This window comes from Lipophrys pholis (assembly GCF_963383615.2).
Source record: "Lipophrys pholis genome assembly, chromosome: 22".
In the NCBI taxonomy this organism is placed as follows: Eukaryota; Metazoa; Chordata; class Actinopteri; order Blenniiformes; family Blenniidae; genus Lipophrys; species Lipophrys pholis.
Window position 1 is genome coordinate 16,498,262 of NC_137644.1, and position 13,068 is coordinate 16,511,329.

Sequence of the window (13,068 nt, forward strand, 5' to 3'; positions counted from 1 at the left end):
GGCAGTGATTCAAACCATATATCTTTTACATTTCTTCATGCAGGACAGTGGAATCAGTACCAGCTGACTATGGTCACACTCACATTTGCACCGAGAAGCAAGTTTACAGTCACAGATTCACCTCAAAAGCATGTTTTTGAGCTGTGGGATTAACCAGATTACTCACGGGAAACCAATGCGTGCACAGGCCCAACCCGGACTTGAACCGGGGACCTTCTTGCCATGAGTTGACTGCTAACCACTACACCGCTGTGTGGCCTTGGCAGTGATGGTTTTTGCTAAAATATGAATTTATCATATTCGCATATTATTTAATGTGTTTTTTTTTTTTTTTTTTATGTTTTACACACAATCCCAACCTTTGTGGATTATGAGATTGCGTTGTTCATCTTTCTTTTTCTTTTATTATTGATGTATATTCACGCAGGACCATTTCAACTTTTATCTCTTGGCAGAAAATCAAACTTTTCCTTGGGATTTGGCTTCAGGATAAACACATTTGTGAGTTCTTAAATTCAACTGACATGATTTTCACATTACCCGAAGGACCTTCCGTGGCTCAGAGTCGACAGTAACTATGAAGCAGCTCCTCATCTCCACCCACAAATGAGAGCCCGAGTTATTGGGACATCCTCGGCCTGAAACCTGATGCCTGTATAATCTTCAGGAGTAGAAACAGACCTGCATGTGCAACGGGGCCTTTTGACGCAAGTCCCCAATCTAAACATGATATTTCTGTTAGTTTTACAGCTGCAGTAGCAGAATCAACTCTTTTATCACAGTCTTGATTGCATGAAGGAGTGAAAGCACTTTGTGGCAGGGTTTTATATGTCCATTATGAAAACAAAACAAAACAAAACCAAAAAAATAAGGCGTTTAAGCGGCTGTGCCTGGCTCTGCAGGAGTCTCCTGTTGTGATTGGATGTGTGTGTACATGAGTGCGTTTGAGTGAGTGTGTGTTGGCCCGGTGCTCCAGCACTCTGTGTGTGGTCCAGGGTTTTTCAGCCTCTGACTCACTCGGGCAGCCATGTTGCTGTGGGTTTTAAGGAGGCCCAGACCCCCCCCCCCCCCCCCCCCCCCCCACACACACACACACACACACACACACACACACACGGAGGACAAAGCTGAGTTAACCCAGATTCACTCCCAGAAACAAAGCATCATCGTCCGCATAAATACCACAAGTGCACTTTTCAATTACTCCACTACCAACAACCCCGGCGGAGTTTTCAACATGTTTCTAACCAAAGTATTGACAATTTCTGCGTTTTAAAGTAATGACAGTTGGACGAGCAGCGCCAGTCGTGACTATAATATCTTTCCTGTACGTCGATGCTTTTCTTTTTTCTTTTAGCAGCCACCTTAAACAGAACAGAGGAAGCTGCAGCCATTCTCAGCTTCCCAAAGGAAAGTAATCTAATGCAGTATTGAGGTACATGCACATGATATACATCTTTTAATGCCAAAATGATGTGTAAAAACCATTATTGTGACTCTTCACAAAAAACTGCATTAGCAAGTATCAGTACACATGTGGAGGGTCTGGATGTAATACAAATACTTCCCAAAAAGCGACTGGCAATGTTTCCCTGCATTTCGGGAAGGCTAAAAACACAATAAAACAACATTTTAAATCCGTTTGTGGTTTATAAGAATGTTTTCATGGACTCAGAGGGAAAAAAACAGCTATTGAATGTCTCTTTCACTAATCAGGACTACAATAACAAGAGTATGTAAATGTACATGGCGATTGTTTTTAAACAATCAGAACGTGTTCGTATGTGCTTCTCAACTTTTAAGTGGATGGATCATCAGTTGAAAGAGATTTTAAAGTGTGATTACATTAAATATGTGGAGACGTGTCAAATAGTGATGTTCTAAACATTAACTGATTTATTTGCACTTTGAAGCACCACATTTATGAGTAAATATGTGTAAAAAAAAAAATGAAGAAAGCATCTAAAACTACAGTAATTCAACAATGTTTGATCAGATAAAAACTGCTTAAAGTATTTTTAACTATCAAATTTAATAGTAATTCATGGTTTTACTTCTACATGTGGCAGATTTGATGGTACATTCACTATCTTTTGGTTTGTACTTTGGTCACCGTGTGCATTTGAATAAAAATAAAAAAAAGTGTGAATCTGTAGGAATATCAGTTGTATTTTGGTTGTTGTCAGGGGGTATTTCATTGTGACGTTAACTACGTTAACAAAATTATGCATCATGTATTTGTTATTTACCCACACCTCGTGTATATTTTGATCAGAACAGATTTCTACTCATCTTTTATTATATATCATATTTATTCGCGTATGTTAATTCTGCACTTAATTACAGATGATAAAACAACTAAAAGTAGTTTCAGTGCATACATATAATCTATATATAGATATATAAGGATGCAAACATTTAATCTGTGCTCATGTTAAATTGTAGTGTTTGACCATCGAGGTGGATGATTCAGCACAAACCATAAAACAAACCCCCTCAAATGAAAGTGAACGTGTCAGATGGTGAGCTGTGTTATTTTTATTTATTTTATTTATTTATTTAATGAGGGGGGGGGGGTCTTTCCTTGAGATGGGGAAACTTGGAGAAGGCCAGCCATAAGGCACATTCTTCCACTTGCAGATGGGGGATGGGTCGGGAGGTTTTTGTTGCCTTGGCTCTCCTCCACCATGTGCATACCAGAGACAAAACAACAGAACCACGGAGCTGCAAATCACAAACAACCCAACGAAAAAGACGCACAAAGCAGCGATCGCAGCCTCCGGTCGCTCCATAACGCAGAGATACAGTCATCTTATTTTTCTGCCAGCTTAAAAAAAAAAAAAAAGAGAGAAAAAAAGAGGGGGGCTTGCAGGGAAGAAGGGGTGGTGCATGTGAGCTGGAGATCCTATTACAGAGCTCCAGACTTTTTTCATGGCAAGTTTTTTTGTTTTTTTTTTGGAAGTGGGGGGAGGGCGAATCCATCTGCAACGTTTCTCTCGCTTTTGCGCTTTTCGCACCGGAGCGACGCGCATGAAAACTTTATATGTTGTTGTTTTTTTTTTCTTTTCTTCTCCACTCGAACGAGTCGTTTCTTTGTGTGTGTGTGTGTGTGTGTGTGTGTGTGAGTGTGTTCGGATGATGAAGGAGTCCGGGGCGATCCGGCAGGGATCGGACGAGGAGAAGGAGAAGAAGAAGAAGAGCGAAAAGTTTCGGACTGAGAGGAAACTTTAAAGCGCCTCGCAACTTTGTATTTTTTATTTATTTTTTTATTCCCCTTCATCATGAAAACTTATTTAAAAGAGGAAAACTTCCCCTGCTGCTTTCAGATGAAGCTGCTCTACTAAAGCACAAGGATTACAGGCAGATCCCTGGAGTTTTTTCTTTTTTTTCGGGAGTTGAATCTCTCCCCCCCCCCCCCCCCCCCCCCCCCCCCCTCAAAATGTCTTCCCAGGGTCGCAGGAGCCCCATTGTTGGACTGTACAGGATGCTGTGCGTCTGGGCTGCCTGGCTCCGCGGCTCCGAGGCAGTGCTGCTCCCAAACGGGACTATATTCGAGGATCACTGCAAGAAAACCTCGACTTGCGAGGCTCTGAAGTACAACACATGCCTGGGGTCGCCTCTGCCGTACACACACACTTCCCTGATCCTGGCCGAGGACTCGAGCACCCAGGAGGAGGCTTTCGAGAAGCTGACCATGTGGTCTGGTAAGATTTCATGAAGAAAACAAATAAATAAATATATATTTTAGATATAAATATATATATATATATGATGATCAGAAAAAAAGATGGAGGTCACTGGGGGCCCCGACAAGACATGAAAACAAACCCCTCATTTTTATTTTATTTTATATATAAATACAGTTTTATCTCACTCACCTCAAAGATAAAGTTTAAAGCCACTACACAGATTTTTTTTTTTTTTTTAGGTTTTAGTGTGTTTAACCTTTTAATTGAATTGAATAACTCCACAGGAAGTGAAAGGCCAAAAGTCATTAAATTGTAAAATAAAGGGGGATAATTCAGGAAACAATCGAAGACCTGCTGATAAAAAGGGTTTTTAGATCTCCTACAAGAGGATTCTCACACTCAACTAATAATGACTTTCAAGACACTGCTTTCTGCATCACTCGTGCTTTTTCTGGGATGTTTTGAATATTTACATGAATCCTGTGCAACATACAGAACAAGGCAATTAATTACTTTGAGAGAAAGAAATAACTATATTGTTGTTCTCAAATAACAGATGAAAAATTGTTGTGAAATCAAAGTTAATTAAAAGATTGTTTAAAACTACAATCATACATGTCCACCGATCCCCTATTATATCTGTGCTCTCTATTTTACTTCTTTAACTAATCAGATCATTTGGTGCCTACGCTGCCAATTGTTTGGCACTTGCCAGAAGTTAGAATCTTATGTTAAGACATGAAAGATGATTGGGCTCATTTTAAAAGTCATTTATTATTCTTAGTCCTTGACTTTACAGTCTATTCCTAAGTCTAGATATAAAAATATTATTTCACATTTTCTTATCAAGTGCAATTTACTTACTAATTTTCATAATAGTCTTATATTAGGGCTACCATTTCTTTTTTTTTGCAGTGTATGCCGGATCCATTTGTGAATAGTTCATGAATATTGATAATACTCCGGGTATGTTTGTCCCCACAGTGGTTATTATCATGGACTGGCAGTCTGTCCACTGTGTCCCGGGTCTGCTGGGATCAATTCCAGTGAGCCTGAGTTGGATGGATAGATAATGTCAAGATATTTTATTCAACCATCAGACAAAATCTAATTTTGGTAATATGCTCTGGAATCACCTGGGCAGGTTCGCCAATATTACCAATTACTGTAGTTGTCTGTCCTCGATGTGACATCCAGTCCGGCGGGTGCCAGTCTTTCATGGACAGGGACTCTGGATGTGTTTGATCTCCGTGTTGTTCTGCCCCAGGTTTGAGAAATGCCCCCCGCTGTTGGTCGGTCATCCAGCCTCTGCTCTGCGCCGTCTACATGCCCAAATGTGAGAACGGGCGAGTGGAGCTGCCGAGCCAGAGCTTGTGTCTGGCGACGCGGCAGCCGTGCAGCATCGTGGATCGGGAGCGCGGGTGGCCCAACTTCCTCAAATGTGACCAGTTCCCCGTCGGCTGCTCGGTATGCTTTGCCTCTACGTAATGTTGCAATGCATTCCTGAACAGGAAAGCATCTTTTTCTCACGCCTGATACCAAAAATGAAATGCTTTCTGGTCCTGCTTGAGGAAGCGTTCACTTTTCATCCCCGTGCGTCTCCTGCGTGCAGAATGAAGTCCAGAAGCTGAAGTTCAACACTTCAGGGCAATGTGAAGCTCCGCTGGTGAAGACGGACATCCAGTCCAGCTGGTACAAGGACGTGGAGGGCTGCGGCATTCAGTGTGACAACCCGCTGTTCACTGAGGAGGAGCACGACGACATGCACACCTACATCGCTTACTTTGGCACCATCACCCTCCTCTGCACCTTCTTCACCCTGGTGAGACCTTATAGCCTGGTTTTCAGCAGCAATATAAAAATCCACAACAGCATAAAATAGATTTAACTATTGTCTTTATTTTAAAAAAAAAATTTTTTTAGGCCACATTTCTTGCAGACTGGAAAAACTCCAACCGCTACCCGGCCGTCATCCTCTTCTACATCAACGCCTGCTTCTTCGTGGGCAGCATTGGCTGGCTGGCCCAGTTCCTGGACGGGGCGCGCGAAGAGATCGTATGCAAGAGCGACAACACCATGAGACTCGGCGAGCCCTCGTAAGTCGTAACGAGTCACAGTGAATCACATTCAGTTTGATTCTGATCAAGCAGGAGTTGAATTTTCGCTTATTGCCAAATATTTGGTATTGAAACGAAGCAGGAAATAGATGCGGTGAATTGAATTCACTTATAGTGTATTTTCACAGCTTTGGCAGGCTTTAAGCACTTTACACTGGCGGTCACACCCACCGTCATCCACTAATGAAGACGGAGTTGACACGCATGGTGCCGATGCTCCTTTGGGAGCAGTTTGAGGTTTATGGTTTTGGCTTATGGTGCTTCAGCACCTGGGAAAGCAGTCAACTTGAGTTCTGGTGGGACGACCGCTTTAAACCATGACGGCCTCTTCTGTTGCCTCCGTCCCCTGCAGGTCTTCGGAAACCCTCTCCTGTGTCACCATCTTCATCATCGTCTACTACTCCCTCATGTCGGGAGTGATCTGGTTCGTCATGCTCACCTACGCGTGGCACACGTCCTTCAAAGCGCTGGGCACCACCCACCAGCCGCTGTCTGGTCGGACCTCCTACTTCCACATGGTCACCTGGTCCATCCCATTCGTCCTCACTGTGGCCATCCTGGCCATCGCCGAGGTGCGCACAAGGCCGTTTTCTCCTAAGCTTGAAAATAGTATTTGCACTCATTTTCGTCCGCTGCTCCGCAGGTGGACGGAGACTCGGTGAGCGGGATCTGTTTTGTGGGCTATAAGAACTACAGGTATCGAGCCGGCTTTGTGCTGGCGCCGATTGGAGTCGTGCTCGTTGTTGGAGGCTACTTTCTAATCCGGGGTGAGTTGACATCGGATGTCAGTTTATGGTACAACGTTTTACGCAACGTTTTTGAGTGAAAACGGGAAACTTGCGTTGCGTTTTTGAAAACAGTGGATGTTTTTGAAAACGCCCTGACTCCGTCTCTGTAAACAGGGAAAAACGCAGCTTTCTGAGAACACTGTTACTCCGCATGCGCACCATGGCTGTAGTAGATGGTTCTTCTTAACATGTGAGAGTAGAGGGACAATAACAACCATGGCTGCCTCCAGCGTGTCCATATTCTCCTGACACTTGTTGTAGTTTTACAGTTGAGACTCACCCGAAATAGCAGTGCAACTTGGTCGTCTGTCCATTCGAATGTCCGTGTACTCATTGTTAATGTTTTTAGATTATTCTCCACACACAAGTATGTGTGGTTTTAATACAAAAACAAACAGCGGCACCTACTAGTGGCCAATCATGAAAACTAGATAGTTTTTTCTTGCGAACGGACACTGTTTTCAAAACATCGTGTGAGTGCGTTCCTCTTCCTTTTCCAGGTGTCATGACGTTGTTTTCCATCAAGAGCAACCATCCTGGGCTGTTAAGTGAAAAAGCAGCCAGTAAAATCAATGAGACGATGCTGAGACTCGGTAAGTTATTCATCAGTTTTAATAAATAATCAAATTAATTAACTGTCACAGATGACACATTCATTCACATGGTATTGCCTATATATAATTTACGGTATTTCTATTGTCGCTATTGAAAAAGTCCTGTGGGTATTTAAATACAGTTTAGATTTAATTTAAATGTAAAAACAAAAAGTATAATAAAATCCACTTTCACAAGTTAAGGCAATAAAAACAATCATTATACAGTTACCTATAGGACAGTTAAAGTGTACATGCAATGTGCGGCAGGTTTTAATTACTTCTCGTACGAAAACCTGAAGTATAAATAGTTGAAGAAGTTTCTTAAGTACTGTAATGAAGTAAATGTCCTTGACTTGAAAACATGGATTTAGGAATGTAAACACTTCTGATGGTACTATATGATACGCCCACTCGAGGGAAATTCCTGTTTACAGTGTAATGCCTGCGGCGTTCATAATCCCGGATTCATATGCATTCTTTTTGATAGTTCCAGTTCTGAACACTGTACATGTCTGATATCTCACATATATACTGTTACTCTTGTTGTCAGGTATTTTTGGATTCCTCGCCTTCGGCTTCGTTTTAATCACCTTTGGCTGCCATTTTTATGACTTCTTCAACCAGGCGGAATGGGAGAGGAGCTTCAGAGAATATGTGCTGTGAGTCTCACATTCTAATCATATCACACACACACACACACACACACACACACACACACACACACACACACACACACACACACACACTTTCTTATTTACACCTGCTCCCGCCGTAACACTCGAGTCACAGCCACCTCCTCAGGTCTGCGTGCGATCACACTGAGAAATCCACAAACTGATGCTGCCGAGAAGCCAAACCGCCGTTTTGACCGCTCAGCGCAGCAGTGAATGCAGCCCTATTTCCCCCCGTGGTGTTGACACACGGGCCGCACTGGAATTAATTCGCCCTCAAAAATGTAAACCGCCCTCTCCCACCCCGACGTGTAAAAGACCCTCTTATTTCCAGCTCTGGAATGTACTTCACTCACACGGCTGGAAGGTGTAGGAGACGCGTACGGCTCTGGGCAGGCGACCGCCCGGTCTTCTCATTCGTCCCAACATGTTGTTTTTTTTTTCCCACAGGTGCGAAGCCAACGTGACGATTGCCTCCCAGACCAACAAGCCGATCCCCGAATGCAACATTAAGAACCGCCCCAGCCTGATGGTGGAGAAGATCAACTTGTTCTCCATGTTCGGGACGGGCATCGCCATGAGCACCTGGGTGTGGACCAAAGCCACCATCCTCATCTGGAAACGAACCTGGTGCAAGTAAGTGAAGAGCGCGGCGTGAAGTGTGCAACTTTGGTTTTCTGCGACTGCACCCTGGATTATTTGGATGATTAGTCCGTTGAATTTTAAGAAAATAAAGGTCCTTTTCATTCTCTGAACTTTTAATATATACAAATGATGTTTTATTCTGTTAAAGTAGTTAAAGAAATAATGTTAAAATTGTAAAACAGACTGAAATTGCATTCATTTCAGAATATATGGTATTTTTGTGTGATGGTGTACCTTTTTCAAGTCCAACAGTTTATTCTGATATTTATAAAAACTTGCACTATAATGACTTGGGAGAGTTTTGTAGTTTGACAGCGCATATGATGAAAGATTTTGTTATATATTAAAAGATTTATCCACATTCTGAAGCAAGTAACGAGATAAGTGGTTAAAGTTAAGTCGTGAAAATAACAACACTGTTTGTGTGTTTGTCAGACTTTTACAGTAAAAGTTGTCATGGATTCTCAAATCTTCAGGAAGTTACAAACCGACAATAAAAACATTCAATCATGTATTCAGTGGAAGTTATTCACTAGTTTGGAGCAAATATTGGTACTTGCCTGATAAAGGGTTAAATGATATGACTCTGAAGGACAAATCTCTTTTCTGTTCATGCTGACGTCCATTAAAAAAACAAAAAGCTGAACGTCTTTAAAGGCCCCATGAAATAAAAAATACCTTTCACAAGTTTTTAACTGTTTTTAACTTTATCTGGTTGGTTCTTTTTTTGTTGATTTGTTGAGTTAATCTTTGGTTTTTGTGAGTATAAACAAGGGCTTACTCGCTCGAACAGAAAAAAAACACCCTGATTATTCTTTTGAAAATTGTTGTTTGCAGTTTAGCCTTTAGGATTTTCCATACTGACACAAAGAACACATTAACTGTGATCCCACCGGGAGCAGGGTGTGTCTGTCCAACCACCAGTATCTCTCACTTTCGACGCTCATGCTCAGTTGAATTTCTACATTTATGTCACAAAAGTACATCTACCTGCAGCGAGCCTCCGGCTTTTGTTGCCATATGAAGTGTGTTTCCCTCGGTTTCCAGGATTATTGGCCGCAGTGACAATGAGCCCAAGAGGATAAAGAAGAGCAAGATGATTGCGAAGGCGTTCGCAATGAGGAAGGAGCTCCACAAGGACCCGGAGAAGGAGCTGTCCTTCAGCATGCACACTGTCTCCCACGATGGACCCGTGGGTGAGTGATTCAGTAAAGTTAATAAACATCGGTGAGGTCATTACTTCTCAAAACTCGTGTTTCTGTGAGGGTTTCTTTTTTCATACCAGCCACGAAAAAGGTATGACGGATGTATGTTACCTCCATCTAGTGGTAAACAGCTAAAATTACAAGGAAATTGAAAATATGTCAAATAAAATTAAATCTAGTATCTCAAAATAGCCACAATTCATTTGTGAAATAATAATAATCATACATAAATATTGTACAATACAGAGAAGTCTGAACTCAATACTCTGTCATGCACATTTCAAAGACCCTTTGTCTCGTGCAATTTGGGAGCTTGTAATCAGGGCCTTACAGCCTCCTTTAATCGAATCAGTTTAGTTTTTTTTACACGGCAGAGACTACATGTTTAGAAATAACAGTGTCTCTGGTCTGTGTTTATGAACTGAATGACTTGTGTAAACTGTGAGGCTTCTGTGGCTGCCCTGCTTTTCCAGGGTGGAGCCATCCGGGGCACTCTGGAGTAACCATTAAAAGTATGCCAGATTTGAAGTTGTCCTTAGCTGCCTCTAAACAGAGAGCGTTGTGGTTTGTCTTTTATAGCCGGAATAAATTTTGACCTGAATGAGCCATCCAACGACATGTCGTCGGCTTGGGCGCAGCACGTGACCAAGATGGTTGCCAGACGTGGAGCCATCCTGCCTCAGGACATTTCTGTCACCCCGACTGGGACACCAGGTGAGATTCTGGACGTCAAGACGTTGGATTTGCTGCGACACGTCATGTGATTTATAGAACAGGTGAATTCAAACCCAATGTTTGTAATGGTCTCTTGTCACAGTGCCACCTCCGGAGGAGCGGAACAGGATGTGGATGGTGGAGGCCGAGATTTCACCAGAGATGATAAAAAGGAAAAAGAAGAAGAAGAAGAGGAAGAAGGAGGCACGTCCAGCTGAGGAGGTGGTGCTGGACCACCAGGCTTATCGCCAGCGTGAGTTTGGCCGCAGCTCGGTGCCCCGGCTCCCCAAGCTGCCCTGCCACCCGAGCCTGGTGGCCAACCTGCGGGAGCAGCAGCAGAAGATGGAGGAGGACGTTCTCCCGGGGTCTTACCCCGACCTCGAGGCCTCACGGCGACTGTCCTATGAGGAGAGGTGTCCCTATCTGCAGTGCCAGAGCGGCAGGAACGGCTACGGCCGCGGCCTGCTGTCCAACCCCCTGACCTTCAGCGACTGTCCAGAGGATCTGGGCCTCGGGCCGCGCTGCCCCCCGCCATCCTCCACCTGGCAGTCCAGGAGATACCCCGGAGAGACGGATCTGGCTGATGGGCTGTCAGACAGGATGGCCCACGTGGCTCGAGTGCCGGCGGGCCGCAGGGCCGGCTACGGACCCATCCACTCTCGGACCAACTTAATGGAGGCGGAGCTTATGGATGCCGACTCCGACTTTTAACGTGGAAGCTTAGAGTAGTAAATCAATGCTTGGTGGTACACAAAGTAAGCTCGAGAAAAAAGAAAAAAAAAGTGCTGGAAACTTTCACAGATTCTTACTAAAGAGCACCGATTGATGGTTTGAGATTGAGCCAGCTGGTCAGTTCGATTTTTTGATTTTTTTATTTTTTTTTTTTAAAGTTAAACAGGAAGAAAAAAAAAAAAAGTGTTGTGAATAAGTTCAGAAGAAGATATTTTTTTATACTTTATTTGTGTCCAGTGAAATTCTAAAGGCAACTCCAGGATGGTTCAAGGAATAAGGCAGCTAAACTGGACATGGCTTGAAACAACACGCGGATTATTTTGAAAACCCATCCTGCATGAAGCTGCTAGTTTCAGTCCTATTAATGCCGTTTAAAGAGGAGCTGGTGTTTCTAACTCGTTATCAGAAAGATTGCAAATTCAGGCTGTTCTAATAAAAGCTATTTTGATCTAATATCGAAATCCCCACAAATCCTCTCCAAGGCCTCAAACGTAAACTCACAGGCTGCAGATTACTGTACAGGTGTACTTTTGTTTTTTTTGTTGTTGTTTTTTTAAAGCTACTGGCTTCTTGCAAATACTTTTTAACCCAAATCTTTATTTGTTTTATATTTTATATTGCTTTCTCTTTCTACTATTATATAGTCACTCAATACTTGTGTTAATATACAGCTAACTGTAGGCACTAAACATTACCTCCCTCACTTTAATAATACTAACGTCACAGAAATGACCTCTCAACGAAATGCACTGAGGTTTAAGAGACAATAGATAATATCTGTCACGTGGGGTTTTTACGTTGAATTTATTATTTGAACTTATTATTTTCGTTGCCTTGAATTGACTTTTTTCACTCGTAAACTAAACTCACTGAAGTTATTTAGTTGTGCTCATTTCCATCCTCAATAACATAGTTTTAATAATAAATTTAACACTTATTGCAGTTATGCTGCATGGGACTGCAAAGGATATGCCAGCTTTCCCCCGGTGACTTGTAAATATCAACTTTTTCCATGTATATTCTTTTTAAATTGTTTTTTTTTTTTACAGCTATATTTGTACTTTTAGTTAATCTGTTGTATATAGTCAGTCTGAACTGAGCTTAATATGTGTGTGCTTCCACACATTTTTCAGCTTTTGTCTGGGGAAAAAAAAAAACATTATTTCTAGAGTCTGTCTAAATGTATACTCTGTACATAGGCTGTTCATAGATTTGTGCAAATTTGTAAATCGCTTAGTTGTTTTTTTTTCTGCTGAGATGCTGAATAAAAAAGGGAAGAGTTCATTTTGTTAAGATCTGCCACCGTAGACACAATTTCACCTTGTGTCTGGTTAGTTTACCCTCAGTTTGGATAAATCATCTTCATGTATACGGATCCTTTGAATCACACTGCTGTGAAATCAACAATGTGGAGAATTTGGCCACAGAAACACAACATATGGGATGTCCTATATAAAGTCTGGATCTTTCGAGATTGTGAAGACATGAAATGAAGATTACATTTTAAACTTTTTATGACTTGAAAACTAACCATTTTCTCTTTCGTAAGTCAAAAGACTTAAAAGATTTACTGTCTCATAAAAATGTAAATATATATAAATATATATTTACTGCCACTTTTATTGCCATTTTCTGTGCAGCTGTACCTCCTTTGTTTTTATATGTAAATAAAAAAATAATCCCACAGCTCCGTGTGAGTGTTGTATTCCAATAAATTGCCTTTAGAGATATTAATACAGGCTGCATGGTGGAACAGCCGTGAGTGTGCTTTCCTCACAATGTGTACCTGAACAGGCCAACAGTCTATTATGCTCACTCACATTCAAGCCTACAGTCACCAAATACCCACAGAGAAAACCTACAAACTCCAGATTTATCATTTTAGATATATAAAAAAAAGCAATTTCGTGT

At 42.0% G+C, this 13,068-nt stretch overlaps 1 protein-coding gene across 1 annotated transcript; it reads left to right on the forward strand.

Annotated features, from left to right (window-relative positions):
- Window positions 1–2,957: 2,957 nt before the first annotated feature.
- smo (smoothened, frizzled class receptor) lies at window positions 2,958–11,324 on the forward strand. Its single transcript, XM_080492534.1, has 12 exons — window positions 2,958–3,704; window positions 4,957–5,156; window positions 5,302–5,511; window positions 5,613–5,785; window positions 6,159–6,378; window positions 6,450–6,573; window positions 7,095–7,187; window positions 7,741–7,849; window positions 8,312–8,497; window positions 9,554–9,702; window positions 10,291–10,425; window positions 10,529–11,324. The coding sequence occupies exons 1-12, from the start codon at window positions 3,440–3,442 to the stop codon at window positions 11,134–11,136; spliced, it is 2,472 nt and encodes an 823-aa protein (XP_080348660.1). The 5' UTR covers window positions 2,958–3,439; the 3' UTR covers window positions 11,137–11,324.
- Window positions 11,325–13,068: the final 1,744 nt, after the last annotated feature.